The sequence below is a fragment of the Myxocyprinus asiaticus genome, chromosome 26, assembly GCF_019703515.2.
Source record: "Myxocyprinus asiaticus isolate MX2 ecotype Aquarium Trade chromosome 26, UBuf_Myxa_2, whole genome shotgun sequence".
NCBI classification, from domain to species: domain Eukaryota; kingdom Metazoa; phylum Chordata; class Actinopteri; order Cypriniformes; family Catostomidae; genus Myxocyprinus; species Myxocyprinus asiaticus.
In genome coordinates, this window is record NC_059369.1 from 44,737,481 (window position 1) to 44,765,000 (window position 27,520).

General features: G+C 40.3%; 1 protein-coding gene across 5 annotated transcripts in view; it reads left to right on the forward strand.

Moving 5' to 3' along the window:
* The first annotated feature begins 2,036 nt into the window (after positions 1-2,036).
* Positions 2,037-27,520, forward strand: part of LOC127417066 (semaphorin-3D-like) — a 55,935-nt gene continuing 30,451 nt past the window's right edge. For 3 of the 5 annotated variants that reach the window (XM_051656778.1, XM_051656780.1, XM_051656779.1), the window contains exons 1-5: positions 14,142-14,468; positions 22,027-22,187; positions 25,925-25,987; positions 26,196-26,315; positions 26,472-26,565. In XM_051656778.1, coding sequence (XP_051512738.1) covers positions 14,219-14,468; positions 22,027-22,187; positions 25,925-25,987; positions 26,196-26,315; positions 26,472-26,565 — 688 coding nt within the window. In that variant the 5' untranslated portion in view covers positions 14,142-14,218. The other 2 variants (XM_051656781.1, XM_051656782.1) reach the window with 2 other exon arrangements.

Genomic DNA, 27,520 nt, shown 5'->3' on the forward strand with positions numbered 1-27,520 from the left:
ATTGCCATCATCATCATCATCAGCATCATCATCAAAATCATCATCATCAAAATCATCATCATTGTCATCAAAATCATCATCGTCATCATCAGCAGCATCAAAATCATCAGTCATCATCATCATCATCATTGACATCATCATCATCGGCATCATCATCATCATCAAAATCATCATTGTCATCATCAACATCATAATCATCACTGTCACCATCATCATCAAAATCATCATTGTCATCATCATCATCATCATCATCCCTGCTTTGATTTTGTTTTTCCTTTGGAATCCCTTACAAAAATGTACCATAGTGTAATTTCTGCCAAACTAGTTAGGGCTACTACTTTTGTTGTTAGGCCTAAACCACACATCATCATCAAAAATAAAAATAAATAAATACATAAACTAAAATAATTTATTATGATGGTAGACTACAGTAGTTCTTTTAGCAGTTAAAAGTTATGGATATTAATAATTGTTATGTTCATTCAGGATTATATTTAAATCTGATAATTTATTCATAATAAAAATGTTACCCATTTGCTCCAAGAACAAGGGTGTAGCCAGAAAATTACTTTTGGATGGGCCTCAATAAAAATGGATGGGTCAAATTTTCACCCCAATTTCTTTTTCACCAAATTTACCTTAATAACAGAAAGGCGGCACATTCAAACAGCTTTCTATATATTTCCTCTTCTGGAAAGTCATTCAAATATAATAGTGGATTTTTTCTTTTGACCTTGGACAGTGAAGTAGCCAAGGGTGGGCCGACCCACCACCGACCCACCAAAATTAGACCCGGGCCTAATTATATAATAAATATAGATTATTCTTTGACAGTGGTGGCTCAGTGGTTAAGGCTCTGGATTACTGCTCAGAAGGTTGGGGGTTCAAGCCCACTATTGGTCCCTTGAGTAAGGCCCTTGACCCTATCTGCTCCAGGGGTACATGCTGACCCTACACTCTGACCCCAGTGTAGCTTGGATATGTGAAAAAAAGAATTTCACTGTATGTGTGATAATTACATATTTATAAAATAGTTTTAAAAATGCATAAATTCTCATTTCTGAAAACGTGAAAGAACAGTTTGAATGTGCCGCCTTTCCGGTATTAAGGAAAATTTGGTAAAAAGAAATTGGGGCGAAAATTCGGCCCATCCATTTTTATTGAAGCCCACCCAAAAATAATTTTCTGGCTACGCCCTTGTTCTTGGAGCAAATGGGCCGCTCCAAACCCTGGAGTGTGAAAAAGGTCTATTAAAATGCAGCGCAGACGGCTGCAAAAACGGGTTCAGTGTGAACGGCCCCCTCAAGCTAAGGATGGGCTATACCATTTATTCTATTTTCAATCCGATACCATGTACTTTTAGGCCAGTATCGCCGATATCGATACCAATACCGATACCTCTATTAAATCGCATTTTTTTACAAATTCTTTGGATAAAATGAGTAACTTAAATTATTACTTAATTATATATATATATATATATGGGCCTAAACAGAAAATTATTAGGCTGCTTTATATACCCTTTAAAAATGTGTTAGTATAAGCATATATAAAACCTCAAAATAAACCATAGATATTATTATTATTATATGTTTATATTACTTATTACTAATATAGTAATATGTCTATTACTAAAACCAAGTTACCATACTACAGTAATGCTGTAGTACAACATGGTTAATTGTATCAAAACCTTGGTTACTGCCAAAAAAAATAAATAAAAAAAAATATGTTTACTACAGTCATGGTTAATACAATATTACTACAGTAAATCCATGGTAAGTTTTCATAAAGGTATCATTTATTAACGAGGATTACAGATCATTATCAATGTTTTCAACTCTGAATTTAAATAATAATTGTCACACAAGCCCATTATAATACATGGCACGTCTATGTTTGTCATTACTTAGTGTGAATAACTCCAGATGCTGTTTTTCTGTCATGCTCCTATTTGAACGAGCACTATGACCGAAAGGGTGATACCGGAGAATGGCATCGATCCGCCCATCCCAACCTCAAGCGTGCCCTCCCCGCATGCGGCGCGGATACCTCATCCAGAATCACCGTCCAGTCACACTCAAAGAACTGTTGCTTTCTCTTTTTATTTGTTTACTTTGTATGCGTTCCAGCTCCTTAAGCTGAAGAGAACGTAGGCAGGGAACTGTGGACACGTCTTCAATAAATTGCAAGCATGACTTTGGATAATAACGGATCTTGAAGTGTCAGACTTGCAGAAAATAAGGACTGATAACAGCTCTCACAGGTACTTGATTATTATTAATATGTTCCGTTGTTTTATTGTATTGTGTACATGAGGTACATCAGTTTAAAACTGAATCAAAATGTTAATTTTCAGCATTATTTCAACAGTTTGACACAGAGGACGTTTTAAGAATTATAACCGTTTGTGGCACCATATTTATAATAAGAATTTAATTTTTAAATAATGTGATTTTATTTTTATTGCGCATTTTCATAATACCTATTGTTCCAATCAGCTTTACAAAGAAAGGTGCCTCATTATCATATTATCATGTTGGCCACGCCCCAGTCATTTGGTATGATGGCAAAGCTCATTAATATAAAGCAGCGCTTGTTGCGTTGGGTAGAGTACCCAAAAACTGTACTCAAATAAAATTACAATTACTTAAAACAAATTAATTACTCAAGTATTTGAGTATGAGTAAGAAAGTATCCAATTAAAAGAGTACTCAAGTAGTGATTAACTCATTACTCTCACAAATTACATAATGGACGTTAACTCCCCTATATTCCATTACATAATACACATTGAACATGTATTACAGAATTATTATTATTATTATTAATGGAAATTCTGTCATCATTCATCATGTTGTTCCAAACCCGTATGACTTTCTTTCTTCCATGCAAAACAATAAGAAGATATTAGGCAGAATGTTTGCCCCAAGTCACCATTTACTTTCAGTGAATGTGTTTTTTTTGTTTGTTTTTTTTTTTTTTTTTTCATATTTTGAAAGTGAATGGTGACTGAGACTGTCAGTCCATAACATTCTGTCTAACATCTTTTGGGTTTCACAGAATACAGAAGGTCAAACGGGTTTGGAACAACATGAGGGTTGGGAAATGATGACAGAATATTAAATTATGGCTGAGCTATCACTTTAAAGGGATAGTTCACCCGAAAATTAAAATTCTCTCATCGTTTACTCACCCTCATGCCATCCCAGATGTGTTTGACTTTCTTTCTTCTGCAGAACACAAATGAAGATTTTTAGAGGAATATTTCAGCTCTGTAGGTCCATACAGTGCAAGTGAATGGTGACCAGAACGTTGAAGCTTCAAAGAGCACATAAAGGCAGCATAAAAGTAATCCATATGTCTCCAGTAGTTAAATCCATATCTTCAGAAGTGATATGATAGGTGTGAGTGAGAAACAGATCAATATTTAAGTCATTTTTTGCTAGAAGTTCTTCTCCCAGTCCAGCAGGGGGCGATATGCAGAGAAGAATGTGAATCACCAAAAACACAAGAAGAAGAATGTGAAAGTGATCTGTTTCCCTGTTTCTCATCCACACCTATCACATCGCTTCTGAAGATATTGATTAAACCACTGGAGTGTTATGGATTACTGTTATGCTGATTTATGGATTACTTTTTGAGCTTTAAAATGTTGGCACCCATTCACTTGCATTGTATGGACCTAAAGAGCTGAGAAATTCTTCTAAAAATCTTCATTTGTGTTCTGCAGATAAAATAAAGTCATACACATCTGTGATGGCATGAGGGTGAGTAAATGAAGAGAGAATTTACATTTTTGGGTGAACTATCCCTTTAAGGGCTTTTGTCAGATCTGGATGAATTTGTCAATAAGAAGAGAGTTTTTTAAACCTTTCTAGTAATTACTACAGTGAAAACGTGAACCAACAGGGACATTATATATAATGCTGAAATATAAACCAAAGCAAGATCATGCTTTATTAATGCCTACTTTCGCTATTTCATAGCTTTATTTGTTAGTTCAGTGTAGTTACAGTTTCCAGTGTCAAAAGACTTTAGATCATTAGTTCTGTACACAGTACCACCGCTCCCTAAACGCAGAGTACGCAGCCTGCGTAGGGCACCATGCGCAGAAATTCTGTCTGTTTGCACTCCAGTTGTTAATTACACGTTCGGTAGAGCAAAAGGCATTTATTTACACTTAACTTGGATGTTTACATGGATTTATATAGTTAATCAGCCCAGAGTAGCTGCCATAGTTTCCAGTACACCCACGAGGGTGCGGGGTAAATGCGTAAATACTGCTCATGACATACGGAACAAAGCGCCCTGATATATTGCTGCATTGATTTCAAAATGTACACTTAAAAACTGTCACAAGAGCCCATATTTACAGAATCACCCTGAAAATGACCATCACATTACACAGAAAAGCCCACGTTAGCATTAGAGCCACAACTTACCTCAGCGTGCTGCCTTAAGTTGGGTCTGCAGTTTTAATCTTGAAATATCCGCTTGTCTTGGTGTTAAATGAAGGCACTGCATGACGAAACTATTCTTTTTTCACTGTGCGGAGTGAAGAAAGTGTTTCACTTAGTTTGAAGAGCTTGATGCTGCAGCAGTGATGGACTCGGCTTGAGTGATACTCTGTGACAGCGCGCGCAGCTGTGTGAACTTCCGCTGATGCAAAAGTCCCATTCAATAATCACTCAATAAATTATGCATTAATTAAAATTAAACCCACTGTATCGAAGTAAAAGTAAAAAAAAATCATTAGAAATTTACTTGAGTGAGAGTAACATACCCACTTTTAAATCTACTCTAAAAGTAATTTCCCGTTTCGTTTCAGAGGTGTAAGCCAGATTTGAGGGTGAGGATTGTTTAATGGGAGTAAAGTGTGTCTGTCAAGAGCAGGGGAGCATTAATGCACAGGCTTATACGGGCTGAAGCCCAGGGGCCTACTACTCCCATGGGGCCGAGCATGAGGAGTGCGTTTAAACGCTTTCAGAGGGAGACACGGTTGTTGACTCAACGCTCAACACTTTGAAGGGGGCCTCAGCGGACCAGCGAGCCCATGAGCCAAAAGGTACCTTAAAGTGCCCTTTGTCAATAGAATGAAAGATGGGAGATCCCCCGTCTGTCTCTGGTACGCTTCACACCTCTGTGCCAACTGCATAGAGCTGGGATTGGAATTAAGTGTTGTCTCTGTGGTTCACCAGAAGAGAGGCAGAGCAAGCATGGACCTAGCACTTGAGTGGTGGAGACTGGGCTCTTTTCCCTTTCCCAGCAGCATTTTCTCCATGTTAACGGGCCGGATAATACCTCTCTGTGATGCACGCAGACTATATGGAAACTCACTCACACACCCAGTGGTTTTATGGGGTGAGTCCAAAGAAAGCTACAGTCATAGGCCACAGCTGTAGTAAACACTCCGCAGACTAGTCTGTGCTCTGTGTGTATTTGACAGAGTAATTTTTTAATAAGTGCCCAACGTTCCTTTTTAAGTATTGACCGATAAAAATAAATATTAGCAGTTCATGAAGACCACACCTACAATGCCCCATGTTTAGCAGTAAAACATGGCCGTAGATGTTTTTATTTAATTTGCATGCACAGACACACATTATCACACTGATTGCTTTTGTTAGTTTAACAAGTTGGATGGCTGACATATATTCTGCTGGATTTCCGAGCCTGATCTCATTAGAATTACATGACTGTGGTTCATAACACATATCGCAGCAGTTCTGAGGTCAAATGTCCATTGTTTGGAGCTAAAAGTGAGTTAAATGTTCTCCTAAACAGGTGAGTTTTTTTAAGGTTAATGCTCTATCGAGATTTAAATCAACAAAATAGGGCTGGGCGATAGGATGATGTTATCGGATATCGACAATCCTGGTGCCGATTGTGACACTCAGTTGACAGATGATGATCGACAATATTGGGAAATGGCAAAACAATGGATCTGGGAAGTCGCCAAATATATTAAACAGTGGCCAGGGTGTGAAACTAGCATCCGCCACCCGTGACAAGGATGAATCCATTGTTAGTCCAGGGATGCAAACTACTCACCTTTCAGCTCAAGTCACCTTTTCTGAAGCTAATTTTTTGGGGGTTAAACATTTCTACATTTGTCCTTACTTTAAGCTTAAACACTTAAAGAATCTTTAAATACAAAAACAAACAAAACAAAACAAATCAATTGAAAATATACATCTGGAACACCTGCTATGACTTTCTAACATTTTTTCATGAGTTTGCATCCCTGTGAGAACAGTAAAAAAAGCTTTTGTACCTCTTTTTACATTTTAAAGCATTTTTTCTAGTAAATCAGTGATCTGATGACAAAATAATGTAGCAAGATATGGGTATCAGCCTATAGTTTTTTGTTAAATCTGGTATCAATGGGGGCCTGGGTAGGTCAGCAAGTAAGAGACGCTGACTATCACACCTGGAGTCGCAAGTTCGAATCCAGGGCGTGCTGGGTGACTCCAGTCAGGCTTCCTAAGCAACCAAATTGGCCCGGTTGCTAGGGAGGGTAGAGTCATATGAGGTAACCTCCTCGTGGTCGCTATAATGTGGTTCACTCTTGGTGGGGCGCATAGTGAGTTGTGCGTGGATGCCGCAGAGAATAGCGTGAAGCCTCCACATGCGCTATGTCTCCGCGGTAACATGCTCAACAAGCCACGTGATCAGATGCACGGATTGACGGTCTCAGATGCAGAGGCAACTGAGGTTCGTCCTCTGCCCCACCCAGATTGTGGCGAGTCACTATGCCACCATGAGGACGTAGAGCACATTGGGAATTGGGCACACCAAATTGGGGAGTAAAAAAATGTCTGCTATTGCTATTGGCCAAATTCGTTTCATATCGGTGCATCCCTACTTGGAAATGTAGTTGGTTATGTAATGCAAATGTTAAAATGTATCAGGCGCTATAGTAAAAGTGTTTACATGTCATAAGATGTATTAAGATGAAACTAGGTTGGATAGCATTGTGTGAGGAACAGGGCTAAACGTAAGTGTTTATGAACTGATAATCTGCCCTTTTCTGATTTGGCAGAAAAATAAATAAAAGTCATTGTTGTTGTCGCTCCTTCAGTGTTCATTTCACCAGGAAACTGCCGCAATACAATGAGCTATTTACAAATCATTTGGCAAAAATGTAGCTAAACCTAACGTGATTCTATGAGAACAAGCTGGGATTTCCTCTGTGTATGTTGGGGAAGAGTCAGAGTAGGGCAGTAAGTATGTTTACTGCATGTATTCAGAGCATAGTGCCACCTGGGTGTTAAGAGGTTTTAGAACAGAAGTGCCACTAGTCTCTTAGACTTCTGTCTCTCTCTTCACTCTCTGTCTCATATACATTTTCTCTCTGTCTGTCTCTCTTCACTACATCAACATGAGCCAGGAATACAAATTGCCATCCATTCCTTCAATTCCCAGATTTCTTTACTCATTTAGGAGGCAGTGCAATTACAGTGCTCCTGTTTAAGCTCCATGATGGAAAAGGATAAAAAATACACCCCTGCTGATCTCCCTAATAACCTGGTTTACCTGAAATCCCATTATTTACTCTACTGTATGCATGCATGTGTTGTTCTCATGACTAACATGACTGACTGACATGCTGTCTTCAGCTTAGTCTCTCTCAAAGGACTTCTGTCAGCGGTCTTACACACCTAAAAACCCATGATAAAAACACAGAACAGTGTCAAACACCTCGTCTTAATTCTTCCTTCTCACGGCGTTAACCTTACAGTACCCGCTCCTTCTTTACCTGTATATGGGGAACAGTTTTCAATCCTCTCACTCTAAATCGAGAGGAGACATTATCCGAGTACTTTGTCAACTCTCCTTTACGGCTATGGAGGTTCCTTTCAGGATGTATTAAATTACCTATAATTCCCTAAACCTGTCACTCACAGAATGAGTGTCAGGTATTCAGGGCACATAATGAGGTTTGGGAATGTTGGCTGGGAGGAATTTCTTCTCTTCCTCTACTCTGTGTCATCAGATATGCACCTGGCTCTCTCCGTGCTCTCTCTCTTTGCGGGCTGAAACTTTGTCTCCTTTAAAGATGAGAGGGGGGATTAAAAGTGCATCATTAAACATGGATTTGGCTCAAACAAACACAGCCTAAGTCAGTTACAACCCATTAATGTTGCAGAACTCAACAGAAAGCTTTTCTCTAAAATTTCACCGTACATGATATCTTTTTCAGTTGCCTTTTTAGGCAGAATGCAATTATCCCTGAGTAATGATGACCCTCATAAGCAACTGTGGAAATACTAGTATTGCCATAAGTCAGGTTTACAGACTGTAGAAAACTAGTTGTTGAGGATTAGAAATAAAATTTGAGGGGCCTGGGTAGCTCAGCGAGTATTGACGCTGACTATCACCCCTGGAGTCGCGAGTTCGAATCCAGGGCATGCTGAGTGACTCCAGCCAGGTCTCCTAAGCAACCAAATTGGCCCAGTTGCTAGGGAGGGTAGAGTCACATGGGGTAACCTCCTCGTGGTCGTGATTAGTGGTTCTCGCTCTCAATGGGGCACGTGGTAAGTTGTGCGTGGATCGCGGAGAGTAGCATGAGCCTCCACATGCTGTGAGTCTCCACAGTGTCATGCACAACGAGCCACGTGATAAGATGCATGGATTGATGGTCAATCACACAGCATGGCCGGTGTAGTCTGATTCCCGAGCAAATGACTCTCATGAGCCGGTTCATTTGAGTCAACCATACGAAACACACAGCATGGCCAGTGTAGTCCGATTCCCGAGCAAATGATTCTCATGAGCCGGTTCATTTGAGTCAACCATATGAAACACACAGCATGGCCAGTGTAGTCCGATTCCCAACTGAATGACTCTTATGAGCCAGTTCATTTGAGTCAGCCGTACGAAACACACAGAATGGCCAATGTAGTCCGATTCCAGAGCGAATGACTCTTATGAGCCAGCTCATTTGAGTCAACAGTACGAAACACACAGCACGGCCAGTGTAGTCCGATTCCCAACTGAATGACTCTTATGAGCCGGTTCATTTGAGTCAGCCGTACGAAACACACAGAATGGCCAATGTAGTCCGATTCCAGAGCGAATGACTCTTATGAGCCAGCTCATTTGAGTCAACAGTACGAAACACACAGCACGGCCAGTGTAGTCCAATTCCAGAGCGAATGACTCTTATGAGCTGGTTCATTTGAATCTAGAGCACAAAACATATACAGCAGAAAATGTAATTGCGATTATTTAAAAAAATATATTGCGATTGCGATTTGAACTGCAATATGATTATTAACATAATATATATTTGCATATATCAAATGTTTCCTTTTGACCAAAATTAAGTCATGGGCAAACATGACTACTGCCAGTATAAGTGCTGTTCAAGAAAGGGTGTTCACACTTGAGTCCTCTTTAAAAGAACCGGACTAAATATAAAAAAATACAGTGGAACTGGTAAGAAAAAAGAAAAAAGATTCACATCATCTTCACATTGTATCTGCTCACTGTGTACCTGTTTTTGTCAACTTTGTGATAGGGTCTCAGTCCACTTTTCATCATATTCATAGTTATTATTAAATTAAGAAATGAATATGGAAATACATTTAATAAAATATTGTCTTAACCTGCATGCGGCATAGTTATGCGGACCTTTATTTTGACAGTACATTGAAGGAAGAGTTAACATTGGCCTTTTAATGCAGAAACATGTCCTCATCCACTCTTCTGCTTACTGAAACCCAGTGTTATGGTGTTAATTTAGATTTGTTTTGTACTTTTTAGCAGTCAAGCATATTTGGAATTACACAAATGTGCAGTTAGTGAATCAAGTGCCCTGTAAATTTCAACCTCTCAGCTCATTAGCCTCACGTGTGAAATTGCATAAAAAAATTAATCGCAGCCTTCATTTTATTTCGATTAATTTTTCAGTCTCAGTGTAGTCCGATTCCTGAACAAATTACTCTTATAAGCTTTGCCTTTGCAATCTGCAGTGCGAAATATACTAGTGTCTGAAATTGATTTATCAATAACTATAAATTTCCTTTGAAATTCTCATTGCTATTTTCGTGTAAGCTATAGAGTAAAACCTCATTATGAAAACCATGATAGCATTGAAATATTTAGATAATCACTTTATTTTGAGTAATTTAACTTCAGTCATTACAGAACAATTACAGTCAAGCAAAATAATAAATGAATGTTGCCAAACTAATTTAATGTAGCTTAAATTAAGAGCACTTTTTCTTCTGTCCCTCTGTTCCTCTGTTTATAGAAATATATATATAGATATACATTTTGGCTTTTGAATTTTCTGTTTAAATGAACAAAACTGTAGCCATGCATCTGGCAACCACAGGAGCTGACTCTTTAATAAGAGCTGTTCGAGGTAAAAGTTATGAATCTGTATAAAATAACATAGCCAAAAAATACATATATCCATGTGCAGGAATAAATCAAAGGTAAGTGTGTAAATCATTTGAGAGGGAAAATGATAGGATATTATTTTATTTCTCTACAAATCACTGTTGGCCTTACAGAGTCTAACCACCACCTTGAGCAGTGATATGAATTTCTGTTGATGCTATGAAGACAGATTTTCTTGTATGTTGTCATTAGTGTGCTATGAAAATATAACATAGCCTCAGTGTCTGCGTGTGCATATGTTGAAATGAATATTATTTACTCAGCACAGATTTACACCTACCACATAGTCCACAGCATTATTTTACTGTTCAGGTCCACAAAAGGTCAGCCCAAGTTCATTATTAGGAGCATGGGTTACATATTTGTGTTGTGTCGTATTTGATGGAAACTATGTCGTAGGAATTCAAACGAGTGCAGTCGCACGATATCATATGAATTAGCCAAATTTAGAGAAGTTGTATGAATCCTGACGATTTCGCCGTGAGAGTGTGATTTTGACAATTTTGGATTATTGCGGTTATGCAATTGCGTCACCGCGTGGAAAGAAATGTGCATCTCATTCTATTTGCTCATTCTGTCAGAGAAATAAAGGAGGAAGCCGGAGCGGCTTCAGGTGAGACTAGGCCTGTCGCGGTTATTTGATCTAACCGCGATTATTTGAGATAACCGCGATTATTAGGTATTCAAATTCCAATCACTTTTTAATGCCCAAATAAGGGAATTTTAAGCGAATATACTTTATAAATGCCATGAACGACGTGTTTGTGTGTCATTCAGTTGAACTCCAAGTCCGAGCTGAGTCACTGAGCCGCACCACGGACTTCAACCAGCTCCTGTCCGGAAGAGCGCTTGAAGAGCTCTGATGCACACACTGTCTGCAGAGGCTCGCGCCAAACTCCGCGAAAATATAAACAAACAAGTATATACTTTGATAGTGAACGCAAAGTGCTCCGGTTTCACTTTAAACAACCGTGGAATGGCAAATGTTCCTGGTTTGTACACGCTGTGTTAGAGAAGGAGATGCACGCTTTCTCTATTTCTGTGGAGTGATAAAATGATGAAACTGTAACACATCAATGGAAAGGAGGAGGCGAGAACTGGCTTAACAGTATAAATAATAATTTAATAATGAACTTAAACCAAAAGACACAGACACACACACAGGTGTCAGACAGCTGTCCGTAACTCTCTCTCTGTTGCACTGCCGTCTCCAGTCGGCCTTTATCCCTCTCGGGCTAATCAGCCTGATTAGGAGCCAGGTGTGTAGAATCACGACCCGGCCCCGCCCTCCGCCCTGCCACATTCCTCCCCCGTTCTCTCAGGCAAGGGAGCCCATGGGGGGGGGGCGTGGCCGTCCGTGCCCGTCTGCTGGCAGGTCATCCCTGTCTACCTGGATCAGGGGAGGGGACAAGGGGAGGGAAACAAAAAAAAAATGTGGCACCTACACGCCGTAACGGCGATCGTGCCAAATTAACAAAAACATTTAAAAAGGGAAGGAAAAGGCCAACACGGAGCGGCAGCCGGAGAGAGAGAGAGAAAAAAAAATACACTTGCCGGTTCTCCGATACGCCATAGCCTGGTCCTCGGCCACTCCTCCACCCTCTGGTGGACGACAGCCATGCCTCCCCAGGCGGATCGGAGGTAGTCCTCCGGCCCCTGGCAGACGGAATGCCCCGCCGTGTTTTCGGTGGATGGAAGGGGTCTCTCCCGCCCCTGTCAGCGGTTCTTCCGCTCCAGGCGGTCGGCCAGGAGCCCCTCCCCGCTTGCAGTCGGCGGTCTGAGATCCCGCCGCATTTCAGTGGCTGGTAGGGGTCTCCTCCGCCCCTGGCGGCGGCCCTGACCGCTCCAGGTGGTCGGTTAGGAGCCCCTCTTCCCCTCGCGGTCGGCGGCCGTTCCTCCACTTTCAGGCGGCTGGGCTCCTCCGTCCCCTGGCGGATAGCCGCGGCTGCTCCATTGGGGTGGACGATAGTGGCGAGGACTCTACTACGGTGCATCCTTCCTGGGTTTCTGCACCAGTGTAACACATCAATGGAAAGGAGGAGCCGAGAACCTGCTTAATATAAATAATAATTTAATAATGAACTTAAACCAAAAGACACAAACACACATACAGGTGTCAGACAGCTGTCCGTAACTCTCTCTCTGTCGCACTGCCGTCTCCAGTCGGCCTTTATCCCTCTCGGGCTAATCAGCCTGATTAGGAGCCAGGTGTGTAGAATCACGACCCGACCCCGCCCTCCGCCCTGCCACAGAAACAAAATCTCAAAGGTTTTGCTTCATGAGAAACAAGAGCTGGTGGGTTTAATCAAAGAGCATTAAAATAACGTGTGAAAGTGAAGAAATTAGAAAATAAATATTTTACAATTGCATAATACAATAAAAATATTGACTAAAACTAAAGTTGACCAAAAAGAGAGACAAATTGTAAGTTTTAGAAATATTTTGATATTTAAAACATTATTTTATTATTTGGTTTATATAGTTTATATAAGTGCACGCAAGTCCAGCAGGCTTCCAGATATTTGTGCTCCAGGGGGCATGTTACAGAAAGATCCTAACTTTAGAATCCCATCTTATCTGCTTGGTTACCATGGCAATTTCAGTTAGGATCTCATTTAGGATAAAACCTATTACAGAATAACATTTCCCAAGTGCATTATCTTATATTAAATACAGCTAGGATTTGCTTCTGTAATATGAACTTGTGAAAAATCCTAACACAAACCACAAAACTTGCGTGACCCATTTGAGCTCTACTTCTGAGTTTTTTACCTTAAATCACTATGGAGGAGGTCAAACATCTAAAACTGCTAGACAGCCGACACCCTAACCACCAGTGACGAGGAAAACAGCTAAAACAATGTGTAATGCGGCAACAATTACTGTATGTGTCATGCAGGTTTTTTAAACTACACATCATCACCTTAAATCAAATTCAGTTCGAATGATGTTAGATATTAGGAAACAAACCGGACATGTTTGCCTTCAGATATTCAAAAATTCTCTATAGAGGTGACTTAGATCATTAAGAGCCTTATTAAAAGATTTTTGTTGTCGTTTGTTGCATAACTTGCATTGCTTAGAGATGTTGATTTTCTCGAGGAAAGTTTATAATTAATAATAAGACTAGTCAACAATATCAGACTGAAATGTAGCATAATGTGAAATTCAGAATGTCACAGTTTAGAAACAGGCGTACAAAATGTTCATGCTTTCCCTCAATCACCCTTTCATTCATTAACTTATTCCGTCATTCATTCATTCGTCCAAAATAATGCAACTGTTTTGAGAGCCCGTGCTGTGGAGGCTAGGGAGGTATTTGTGTGTGCGTGTCCTCGTTCTTAATTATTCTCTGCTATTGAAGACAGACTACTACAGTTTCCTTGCTTTCTCCCCCAATTTCATGCCACTCTGTTGACTAATGAAGCAGAGATTCAGACATGATCACCTCCTCAACCGTATGTTGTGCAAGAGAGAAAGAGAGACGGGAACAGAGCAGATGAGGTGGGTGTGAGCAAATAAAAGAAAGGCATTTGAAAAAAGGCTGAAAGTGGCTGTCCTCATCAAGCTGACCTTTTGTTTGGAGACAAACAGATTTATAAAACGAGAAAGAGAGAGAGAGGGAAAGTATGCACGTTGGTGGACAAAAGGAAGGATTTGAATAGGGCAGCAGCTGATGCAGGGCTGCTCAAATGTAGAGGTGCCTGAAAGAGACCGAAGTAAAGCAGCTGAGCATTCACTTGGGATTTAACAAGTTCTCAAATGCACACACACGCATCTCCCACAAAGATGCCCACTCCCTTGGATGACTCTTAACTGTTCATTCCATCACAGATCCGCAGCAGCAGAGCTCTCGTCTCCCATCATGAAGACTGCAGGAGAACCAGACCACCACAGGAGCAAACGCCAGAGTCTCTCCCAGGACGGGATGCCGTGCTGGGGCAAGAGGGTCAGGATAAAGCGGTACTTCTGTGTGCTGTTGGTGCTCTTCGTCTCTCTGCCGAAGGTGAACTGCACAAAGAAGAGTGTGCCAAGAGTTAAACTCAGCTACAGAGGTAAAGTCTGTCCTTTTGTGACTTCTATACTTTATTTAACCTTCTGTTTAATCTAAAAAGATTTTTACTTGCTCATTGTAAACATTTGCTATATCAAATTCTGCAGTACATCTCTGTATTGAAGACGATTTAGGAACATTAGTGCTAATTTTACATGTATTTATTTTAAACATCTGCTTGAACATTTGTTATATTTAAAAGGCACATTTTAAAGTACATGTAGCATTTAGTGATGAGAGGTTTATAACTCGTATTTGTATAAGGTCAATATTTAGACTTCACATACGACTGATTGAGTGTGCATAAGGGATGTGCTGCATATCACAGTTGTGTCTTATATTTACTGGAAGTACACACAAAGAGACTCACACTTAATCATAGTTTTTATGCATTACAGTTTGTTTCTAATTAGTGGTGATGAGGCAAGCATCAGTATTATTATTGCTCATATATTGTTCAAAAATGTGAACAAATCCCTCGTCCCATAAAGTTTGTGTTACGAACACAAATGATACTTCTAATTGTGTGGCTTGTTGAGGAGAGCTGTGCTATTCCTAAGTGTTTTTTTTTTTTTTTTTGCTTGGCAGACGATAAAATGGGTGAACCAATTCTATAGACTTACCTTGAAGGAGGGACCAGAGCCATATTTGGGGATCAGAATATCATAGAGACTTGAGTTGGGTTTTTTTCTTACTTCGGCCATTAAGCAATAGGGCTGGGTATTGATACAGATGTCCCGATTCGATTCCAATTCACAAGCTCTTGATTTGAGTTGTTTTGATTCCAGTTTTATCAATCCATATGAGTATATTTCAGTTATAATGTCCCTTTTACATATATATATATATATATATATATATATACTGTATATCTCCCAGCTAATGCTGTTAATTATACAGGGGACCTTCTAACTAGGTACATTACGAAAACATACATTTGACTAATTAAAGTTAATTAATTTTTCATCATTTTGGTCACATTTTGGCTTTTTAAAGGTGCAGTATGTAAGATTCAGAAACCCTTGTTATTAGTGACACCTGTGGCCGTTAAGTGAACTGCAGCCAGCTACCTGTTACTCGTGCTCGCGCTTGTGCACACACTCCGTAGGGACGCGAGCGAGTGTGCATCGACCAAAACAATGACGTAACGTACAAAGAGACTGAACATGATCCACCGGCATCCTGCTGACAGATGAGGTAGCATAATTAAAATTACACAGTTATGATTGTTTTACTGCAAACTTTGAGACTAAACTAAAACTACTTATCAGCTAACATAGCATACTGATACACACATACAGCTACATACAACCAAACTATGCCAGACAGTTCACTGTTGCACTGTTGTATGTTTTGTATGTCGTATGTTGTACTACGATCAAGAAACCAGTGTATTTGCTTAAATATATCCTGTATACCTGACTTTTAGTATAAAGAGAAGATATTTGAAATTATTTGAAAGTTACGAAGCAAGGTAGCTTGCAATTCATCAGCGTTAGCAGGCAAGATCAAGTTAGCTAAAATGACACAAATCAATCCTTATGGCACTATATTTCACATACCTGTCCAATAAGAAGAACACCAATTCAGGGTCGGTTTTGATCCCCAAAACCGAACGAAGGTCCCTCCAGGAATCAAATGCCCTGCCGATGTTCACTCTAGTTTTCGCTCGACCACGATCACATTTCTGCTTAGCCAGATGGTATTCAGTAGATAAATGTTTTTTTTTTTTTTTTTGTTTTTTTGGCTTACTCTGAGTTTGTGTAGGAGTCGGTGTTGTGCTGGGAGCCGGACGTTTGCTGGATTTCATCTCTAAGATAATGTTACCTAGTGTTGCAGTTTGTTGTCGCTGTTGAATAGCGGAAGAGAAGCGATTACTGAGGCAAGGATCTCGGGAGCGTGCATAAACGTCACATCCTTTGGATTTTCCCGGCAAAACCGACCCGCTCCCTTTGCATGAAAATCAGTCTACAGGCTTTAATAGGCAACCTAGGAAGTCCGCGAAGGGCTCATTTTTTTAAGTTGCGTTACAAGCCGTTCACACATTAGCCGAATTTTTTTTACACATTGCACCTTTAAAAAGGAACAAATCCATGTATCCATTCAATAAATAAGATATTATTTTTCATATATTATTTTTTGTTACATGTTTATTGTTTAATTGCATATATTTACAAGTATTTACATTGATTTGTTGAGCACGTGCTAAAACCGGTACTGTCTCTTTAACAAAACCAGCATTTCTGAAAAGAGCATCTATAGAGACTCAAACGGTCTCATCTGTGCGATGCATGATTAGAAATAAATGTTTATTTTTTTGTTGTTTTTGATCACTTGACTGTGGCTGCGTCTTCAAAGGTTTTGATAACTCAATAATACGTTAACGCTCTAATCTCAACAGTGATCCCACAAGCACTGCGCATTTCAGCTTATCACTGGAGTTACGCTGACACACAATAAAAGTGACACACGCTCAAACACACACACATATCCTTGCTCTGTGTTTATAATGAGTGAGAGTTAAAGACCAGATAAACATGCGTGATGCTATAAAACAGGTGAGGCGTAAAAGAAAACAACTGTGAAAAATGAACAATGCGTCCTTACTCGTTTATGTGCACTGACACATGTTGGCTACAGTTTGTTAAATGTCATGTGTACATTGTCCACAATTATAGACACAATATAAATCAGCACTTAACATAAGTAGCACCATTGAAAATCACCATTTTGCGATTCTTGACTTGAAATTCAGTGTTTGTTTTATGCCACTGAAGGAAATAATAGTTATCGCTCCCTAAAAGCCATCTCAAACGGACCCTCGTCTACGTGAGGAAACTGAGGCCAGTACAAATATGACTGTGGATCTCTGTTTATTTCCAGCTTTTTAGGATTAAACTCCCTGAATGTATACATGCTGTGCATTAGATTGCCAGATATTTGGTCTCAGTGTGAATAGGCCTTAATCCATTTAGCCACAGTGAGTGGTGCCGTTCCACTCCATGTTTGGTCCTGTTGGAGAAGATGCAGAGTGCTTGGAGATGTCATTGACAATCCATCATCTTAGCAGATGCTCCCATAAAAAAGGCACCTTTTCTGTATCAGTGCACTCCTCCTGAAGAATGCAGGACTCGCTGTGAACATCCGAATCATTGATGTGTACACCTCAGGGCCAGTTCCCCAACGTTCCTCTCACCCATGCATTAAAATTGCCTTGTTTTTCTCCCAAAGGATAGCTAAAAGTGGACCATGTGATCTACATTAGAAAGATTTCTTAATATTCTTTTGAGTCAGCTAAACAATGTCCTTTCTGTCGCAAACATCACATTCTGGCCCCTAGCTGACAATGAGCAGCAAAGTCAGTAAATTACATCACAATATTAGCTTCAGGTTGTGTAAATATTTCTATAAAAGACAGACTCCCTCTGCACGAGAAACTTGAGTGAATGTTATTGATTGTATATTTTCTTGCGTTTGACGTAAAGTGTACATGTATGATGGTTATAGACATGCATGTCAGAGTCATGATTATAAAGTGTTGTGCAAATAGGACACACACATAAACACTATGTCTTATTTTGCAATAGGAAAACAGCACTTTAAAGAGCTCACAGAACAGTGCACAATTAATTTATAACTATATGGCTCCCAGTTGGCAGCAGTTCTCTAAACAGATGTAAAACAAGCAGGTCATAAATATGATCATAGGCCTCCCTAATGTACTGTTCACAGAGTTCCTCTAGTTTTCCACTAGTTTGGCTCTCTGCCCAAACGTCAGTAAGGATATTGATTGCTCCTAAGTGTATAATCTTTTACTTTCTGATACATTTTAAAAATAGTCTCACTTTGTGACATTAGCTTTAATGTGTGGCCCTGTTTCTGGTGAAAAGCTGGGGGGACTTAAATTTGTCAACCCCTCAAATTACGCATTACTTCATAGGTTTTTATTTCAGAGTCATCAACTTCTAAGCTTTGCCGTTGCCTACAGGGCTGAAATGGCTTTCAATGTGAAGCTTGAACTGTACAGCAAAATGTAAAGATTGAACTGAATGGACAATTCCTTCTTTCTTCTGAGGTCTGTGATTCTTATAAGAGTAAGTATTCAGCCGCTACCGTCAGCAAACCACAAAAGTGTAACATAACACAAGCTTATAAGGTTAGATATGACCAAGCCCAGATGCATTTGTACTTTTTTGACTTGGCCATGCCCTCGAGCAACTACTTTCTCATCATACAAGCTCCTATCTGCTTTCATTTGGATGAACCAAAATCTCTAAATCTGTTAGTCAAGCTTATGTATTAATAACATATTTCAAATCACCAATAAAATCTGACAACAATGATATTATACATTTTGCATCTTTAGATCTTAAATAAACAAAACAAAACAAAAAAAGAGCCAGAGCAGGCAGTGTTTTCACCAATAGAGTGCAACAGTACCCATACACGTTTTTAGCCATTCTGGTGTCCTGGAAGTATTTTTCCCATACATTATTTTCCCATAGGGATTTCATAGAAGTCTTCATTAAAATGTTTTAAGCCATGAACCAAACCAACCAGCTCCATGGTGAATCACAACATTACAAACTTAGAGCGAGAGAAGAACTTGCTCGCTGGCTCCCGGGCGCTCTGTCGCCCGGTCCTCAACCGCTCCTCCGCCCTCTGGCGGACGCCAGCTCGCTTTTCCCCCAGCGGATGGCAGCGAGTCCTCTGGCCCCTGGCGGATGGAACCGATCCTCCCCTTCTTCGGTGGACGGCAGCGGTTCTTCCGGCTCTCGGCGGCCAGCAGTGACCCATCCGTCCCCAGGCAGACGGCGAGGACTCCGCGATAACGCATTCCCCCTCCCTCCTGGGTTTCGACACCACTGTAACACATAAAGGAGGGGTAAGGAGGAGGCGGGAACCGGCTGAAGAGTAAACATAAAGTGTAATGGTAAACTTAAAACCAACATAAACAAACGTGCAGCGCAGCCATGTGCGTCTCTCTCTCACGAACCGGCGTCTCCGACCGCCCCTTTATCTCGCTCTCCCGCTGATCAGCTGATTCAGAGCCGGCCGTGCTCCATCACGGCCTGGCCACGCCCTCCTCCTCATCACAAACTATTTATTTTTTAAATCAACTTGAAATAATGTGGACTTATGGCTTCAACAGAAGCATATACCATCAATTAACAAACTCAGAGCTTTATAAGTTATCATACAAATCAATATACATATGGAGAAAATAAATGGGATATTTAATTCCAGAACCAGACTTGCACTCTACAAGACGACTGGCTTTTTTAATTTAAAGGCAGGCCTTTTTTTACTACATCCGCCATATTAAGCATTGCGGTTTCTCCCATTTATTTTTCTACAAGCGACCCTTCTCCTCTTCATGTCACTGATATGACTTAATGAAGAACGTTTCTACTTGGTAAACGAAATATTTTTCAATTCACACTTTCTATAGTTTCAAAGAAATGTAAAAAAAATAATAAATAAATCATTGCATTGCAAATATACAGATTAGCTCCTGCACTAGTGCTCATAAGTGTTGATTCCCCTGAGGGATCCAGATAAAGCTCTGTAGTCCTCAGTGCTAAGCAGGGATCATTCAACAGGGCTCTGACCCAATACTGTTTGCAGAGTAGATTAGCATCAGCTAGTCAGTAGTTAGCATAAATCGGGTTTTATTTTTGATGAGGATTTTTATCTGGTAAATATTGAGGTGGACCATGGAGGATAGTACTTTTGTCTTAAGATTTATTCAGCCTCTTGATGCTCTAGGCTCATAACCCTAACACCCCATGACCCCACCACAACACGGGTGTTGAAATAGGATGTGTGTTTACGGCAGACAGCACAATAAGGGAGGTGGCAGAATATCTGAAGAATGAAAGAATGAACAATACAAGAAAGCAGAATGGTGGGCATGAATGTGAATAAAACAAAGAGAGAACCAGAAAGCATACAAGAACATGCAGCCCTTCTTTTAAGGGTGTTTTGTGTGCACACTGCCAAATTATTGTTTTATTTTTTGCTCTGAGGTGGCTGGCAGGTGGTTATGTTTTTGTGCATGGAAAGCAATGGGAAGGGTGGAGAACTGTCAGGACTCTGTCCAAGTCCACAAAGTCTGTATGCTTTAGTCAAACGTCATGACGTGCTTCGAAAACATGACAAGTATTATGTATCCAGAGAGTTTGTATAGACAGAAGAGAATATGAGCAAGGCCTAAGAATGCCTTTCAGTCTGTGTTGATAGCTTGCAACTTTTAAACTTAAGTTATCATGAAAACTTTTGTCCTTAATTCATTGTATGCATGTCAGCTGACTGAGCTGCTAACCAACAGAGTATCATAACTGCCTTGGAGAGCTCAAGAGTTGAAACGTGTACTGCAAATGAACCATCCAACTAATCTGTGGCAGTGTTGAAGTGTGAGAATCGATGGGTGGACAGATTAGATCCAGGTGAATTCTCAAAGAGAGCCTTTTGGTTAATGTTTATCAGATGTGAGGGCAAGAGGAAGGAGTTTTTGGCGATGGTTTTGTGGAAGTTGAAGAAGGGATGAAATCTTATCAGGCTGGAATCTGAACACACAGAAGATAAATAGCCCAGAGGTTACGGTTGATCGTATATTGTAGAATAAAGAGATTATAGGGGCTCTTAGTACATTAGAAGAGTGAGAGGAAAAGAGTAGTGCGAGATTCGACAGAGATGGCAATAGAGGCGAGATGATAACATTTTAGGGAATTGCTACGCTGCAATATAAAACGTGCATGCTCTTATACGCTCAGACCAATTTTTTGTTAATATGCATTCAGATGCACTTTTAACCAAGATGAAATTACAGAAGTTGCTCTTTTATAGCTCAAGAAATGTACTGAAGTTTCATTTAAGTGTCAACTTTGTCTCAAATGTTTCCTTTATACAAATAGAGACAACCGACACAATAGAGCGCAACAGTGCCCGTCCACTTTTTCAGCCTTCTTGGTTCCGGAAGTATTTATCCCATTCATTTTTTCCATCGGGATTTCATAAAATCTTTCATAGTAGAGTTGTGTGCCATGAACCAACCAGCTCCGAGGTGAATCACAACATTTAAAACGTTGATTTGAAGCAAAAGGTATTTGAAAATCGGACATAAAGAGAAAGGTACAACACTGTGTGTTTAATGTCTTTTATGAGGGAATGAACTACAGTCCCATGATGCATTGCGGATGATGTAATCGAATATAAAATCATAGCAAAATGTAAAACAATTGATTTAAAGATGTTGTTTGTAAGTCTATAAACTATACTATCCATCATAATTGGGGTCCTTTTTCTCTGGAGAAAGATCTGAGAATTTGGACACTTAAGTAAAAGTCTACATTTGCTCTCCAGGTAATCTAATAATCAGTCTAGGGGAAACAATTGAGATACTAAAGTATTTTCCTGCAGTTATCTGCATTAGAGAGTTTCCAGTCTTCATTCTGAACCTGTCATGTTGAGTGAAAGGGTTATACATTGTGTATGCATGATTGAAGTGTGTATTTACTTGTTGTTGCTGAATGCTGACTGCCATTTGACTTCTCCAGAGCTGATCCAGTCTCGAAGTGTGGTGCCGTTTGTGGGTTCCGGTGAAGGACAGCAGTTTCAGACAGTTCTGTTGGATCAGGAGAGAAGCAGATTACTGCTGGGAGCCAAAGACCACATCTACCTCCTGAACCCAGACAACATCAATAAAAAACCCAAAAAGGTAAACACACACACACACACACACACACACAGACACACAAACAGACACACACACACACACACACACACACTCACACACACACACACACACCCCACACACACACACACACACACACACACACACTCACACACACACACACAGACACAGACACAGACAAACACAAACAGACACACACAAACACACACACACACACAAACACACACACACACAAAGAGACACACACACAAACACACACACAAACAGACACACAAACACACACACACACTCACACACAACACACACAAACACACACACACACTCACACTCACTCACACACACACACACACACAAACACACACACATACAGACAGACACACACACACACTCACACACAACACACACACACACACACACACACACAAACACACATACGCACACAAACAGACACACACACCCACACACACTTTAAACACACACCTGCAGACGTGCAGAATCAGGTCTGCATGAAAGGCACGCAAGAAAATTCCACTATGTGTGGTCCGAGGCAAAAACAGGCTGATTTTTTCCATAGAATCGTTTACAAGAGCATTCATTCACTCAGACTGGTTGTCAGATAGCCTGCAGGGCAATAGTCTTTCAGCTGGTAGAGCAGTTTTACATTGGGAAGTGTTAGAATTCAAATGGAGCCTAATGGACCTATTTGTTGTTTTTAAGTTAGGCATGTTCTCATGTCTTATATTTGATTGCCCATGTTGATTGTCCACCTTTTGTACTTTTATTGTGACATCTGTGTTTCTACTAACTACTTACTAACTATTTACATAAGGTATCAGGTAAAATACATGGAGTCGCGTTGTAGCGGGGTCTTCTTGTTCACTTCCAGGCACCATAGATTAATTTAATTGGATCATAGCAAATGCATATTCTGTGTGTGAGCCTAGGTGTGAGATTTTTGCATGTAAATGCATTTCATTTTTAAGTTTTGCACATTTTTATGTGTTTTTCCCTTTGGTATCAGCAAGCCAGTGCCTGTTTCCTTGTGAGAGTGAATTTATTTTCTCTTTCCCAGTTATAAAATTCTCATCCACCTCCATGTGTGTGTGTGTGTGTGTGTGTGTGTGTGTGTGTGTGTGTGTGTGTGTGTGTGTGTGTGCACCTCATAAAATATGCTGAGGTCTTTCAGCTCACATCGAACCTTCACGTTCCCTTCACGAGATTCCCATGGCATCACATATTGAGCTGCTGAGCTGACCCTACCTCTATCACACCTGTCTCTCTCTTTCTGATGGGCTGAAAGCACACTAGTTTGTACTTTTATCTGTGCTTTTATATGTGTACTTTTATCTCATGAGGTCTTTGTGACCTGTGTATGCGAGTGTGTGCATTGATGACCCATGTATTGTCTATTCATGCCTTTTATTTTCATCTGTGTGGTGCAGAATATGTATTGGACCCCCCTTTTCAATATGTGGTAGGTACGACAGTCTTCAAAGCGCCGTTGTGAAATGTCGTCTCACAAGCATGTGTGATCGTATGTGATCAGGGGGATTTGTTGTATTGTTTGTTACACGTAGAGACGGCTCGTGGAGGTCAAAGTCAAGGGTCAGTGCTGTGCATGCTAAGCACAAGCTTTTTATAACACATGTGGCTTGTTGAGCGCGTTACCGCGGAGACATAGCGCATGTGGAGGCTTCACGCTATTCTCTGCGGCATCCACGCACAACTCACCACGCGCCCCATCGAGAGCGAGAACCACATTATAGTGACCATGAGGAGGTTACCCCATATGACTCTACCCTCCCTAGCAACCGGGCCAATTTGGTTGCTTAGGAGACCTGGCATGAGATACTCAGCACGCCCTGGATTCGAACTCGTGACTCCAGGGGTGGTAGTCAGCGTCAGTACTCGCTGAGCTACCCAGGCCCCTGGTTGATGCAATTTGCTCAAAAATGTTTGCTCAGTATTTTGTTTTGGTATCAAAATAACTTTTGTAGATGAGCAAAATGGACGTTATAACTGGAATGTACCCAACTGAATCATAATCGAATCAAAATGGACATCTGTGTCGATATTAGGGGTGTAACGATTCAAATTCCTCACCGTTTGGTTTGTATCACGGTTTTAGGGTCATAGTTTCAGCACGGTTCGGTATTTGCAATGTACAGAAAACAAAATATATATATTACTGCCAAATCCAAAGTAAGAATACTCTATTTGGTAACAAACACTAACAGGTTTGCCTTTAATAAAAATAATTGTTTTATAGTAATCATAGTTTAACTATGGTATTTGTAGTAAAAACATAGTAACCACAAAATCAACATGGTTACTATCATCATTCAACTACACACAACGCTTGCAGAGCAGTGATGTCATCAAGTTGACCCACGTGAAACACAGGCGGAGTGTATCCATCTACAGATCCATTCAGGTGCATTAGCGAAGGTTGTAACTGTGTGTGTCTATTTGATGCTTTATTTTCTTTGCAAAGCCTTGAGCTCCAGATGGGTCAATAAACTTGAGGTGAACCGCGGCGTCAATGCTTCCCGAATCGTGGGTGGTGAACTGTACGGTTAGTTTTTTACCGAGAACCGTTACACCCTTAATTGATATCTATCTCTACTTATACAGAATATTTGAAGGTATAGTTCATCCTAAAATGAAAATTATGTCATTATTCACTCCAAAACTGTTTGACTTTCTTTCATCTGTGGAACACAGAAGGAGATGTTAAAGCCCAAAGTATTCTTCGATTTGACGTGAACGCTCAGCTCCATACAATGAAAGTGAATGGTGACTGAGACTAACATTCCACCTTTCACGTCTTCTTTTTTGTGTTCCACGGACTGAAGTTAGAAAGTCATTAGCAGACATTTTGACTGTTTGTGTATGTGTGTGTATGTCTCTGTGTGTGTGTGTGTGTGTGTCTGTCTGTCTGTTTGTGTGTGTATGTGTGTGTGTGTGTGTGTGTGTGTATGTCTCTGTGTGTGTGTGTGTGTGTGTGTGTGTGTGTCTGTCTGTTTGTGTGTGTGTCTCTGTGTGTGTGTGTGTGTGTGTGTGTCTCTGTGTGTGTGTGTGTGTGTGTGTGTTTGTCTCTCTGTGTGTGTGTGTCTGTGTGTATGTGTGTGTCTGTCTGTTTGTGTGTGTGTGTGTGTGTGTGTGTCTCTGTGTGTGTGTGTGTGTGTCTGTGTGTTTGGGTCTGTCTGTGTGTGTGTGTCTGTTTGTGTGTATGTGTGTGTGTGTCTCTGTGTGTGTGTGTGTGTGTCTGTGTGTATGTGTGTGTCTGTCTGTTTGTGTGTGTGTGTGTCTGTGTGTATGTGTGTGTCTGTCTGTTTGTGTGTGTGTGTATGTCTGTGTGTGCGTGTGTGTGTGTGTGTGTGTGTGTGTCTGTGTGTGTGTGTGTGTGTGTCTGTGTGTGTGTGTGTGTGTGTGTGTCTGTTTGTGTGGGTGTCTGTTTGTGTGTGTGTGTCTGTTTGTGTGGGTGTGTGTGTGTGTCTGTTTGTGTGGGTGTCTGTATGTGTGTGGGTGTCTGTTTGTGTGTGTGTGCGTGTGTGCGTGTGTGTGTGTCTGTTTGTGTGTGTGTGTGTGTGTGTGTGTGTGTCTGTGTGTGTGTGTGTGTGTCTGTTTGTGCGTGTCTGTTTGTGTGTGTGTGTGTGTGTGTGTGTGTGTGTGCGTGCGTGTGTGTGTGTCTGTTTGTGTGTGCGCGTGTGTGTGTGTGTGTGTGTCTGTTTGTGTGTGTGTGTGTGTGTCTCTTTCAGCTGAGCTGGCCAGCTCTGAGAGACAGGGTGGATATGTGTATACTGGCTGGCAAAAACCCTCTTGTAAGTATCTGTCAGAATATATGTCTATTGAATGAACATTTCAACATCTTGACTGTCCTCACTAGCTCAAACCTGTCTTATTAAAAAGAGTGAATAATGTATGTGAAATTACAGAGTTGTAAACTCTTGTGTCAGGCTTGTATTATATATTTCTGGAACTCTTTATCCTCCTTTACAGACGTTTATTCTCTTTTCCTCTCTACCTCAGACCGAATGTGCCAACTTTATACGAGTTTTACACAACTATAATCAGACCCACATCTACGCCTGTGGCACTGGAGCCTTCCACCCCACCTGTGCATTCTTGGAGGTCAAAGGTCACAAAGAGGCAAGGGCTTATGTTTTCAACCATATGTTTGTATAGTACATATTGAGTTAGTGAAGGTATTCAGTTGACTCGTATCCTTATTTATGATGTTCTACAGTGTTTTTTTTAAGTAGTTCCTTCTGTATGATAAACATATTAATGATAAGAGTTTTGCAGGACAGCTGGCTGCACCTCCACAGCAACAGCGTTGAATCTGGCAGACTGAAGTGTCCTTTTGATCCACGGCAACCTTTCACCTCGGTACTGACAGGTGAGACTGAATCAAACATATCTTCTTATCATTTTTTTCCAGCTGAGCAAAGTTTGATCAATTATAGATATTAGTCATATGAAATACACTTCCTACCAGACATCAGATTGCTAGATTGCTACAATATAATCTCCATTTAAAGACCTGAATCAGGAAAGTTTTAAAAAGAAAGAAAAAACTAATTCTGTCATCATTTACTCACCCTCATGTCATTCCAAACCCATATAGCCTTTTTTTCTTTCTTCTTCTTCTGTGGAACACAAACTTACTGAGTATTTTTGTCTTGTATTAAGCATAAACCCTAAAAAATTTCATTCTGCCTCTCAAATAATTATTGATTGCTTTAAGGATGTTTTGATATTTATACTGGGAAACAATGCAAAAATACTCAGTAAGAAAATTATTTTTGGCAGTGGAGTTGTTTTGAAGAAATTTCATGCCACTTTTTTCCATTAAAAAAAAAGAATGTGTATAGTGGCCAGGGGCTATTAAGCTTCAAAAAGGAGATAATAGCACCATAAAAGCAGAACACAAATAAGCCATATAATTTAAATGCACTGCACTCAAATGCTGCATCCAAATATCCATACTTCCCTATTATATAGGCCAAAAACAGTAGTCTAAATCCTCAGTATTCATGGAGCAGTAAGCGAGAAATACCCGGATGACCTATTATTTCCTGAGGAGCTGAGGCAGCATCACATTCAAAATGCAAAATATTCGTGTCACAAGTCAAGACCCACGTCCCCAGATGACGTATGTCCGAAATCTATTCATACTACTCGCATACATACCTAAAAGAACGTACTGTTTTACCGGCCGAGAAGCGTCCTTCATCAAATACAGTACATACTGTGACAGTACGTATTTTCGGATGTCGGGTAAGTCATCTGAAGCCATATGATTGCATTCTTTGTTGCAAAGTCATTGTTCACTTAAAATCTTGCCTTCTGTT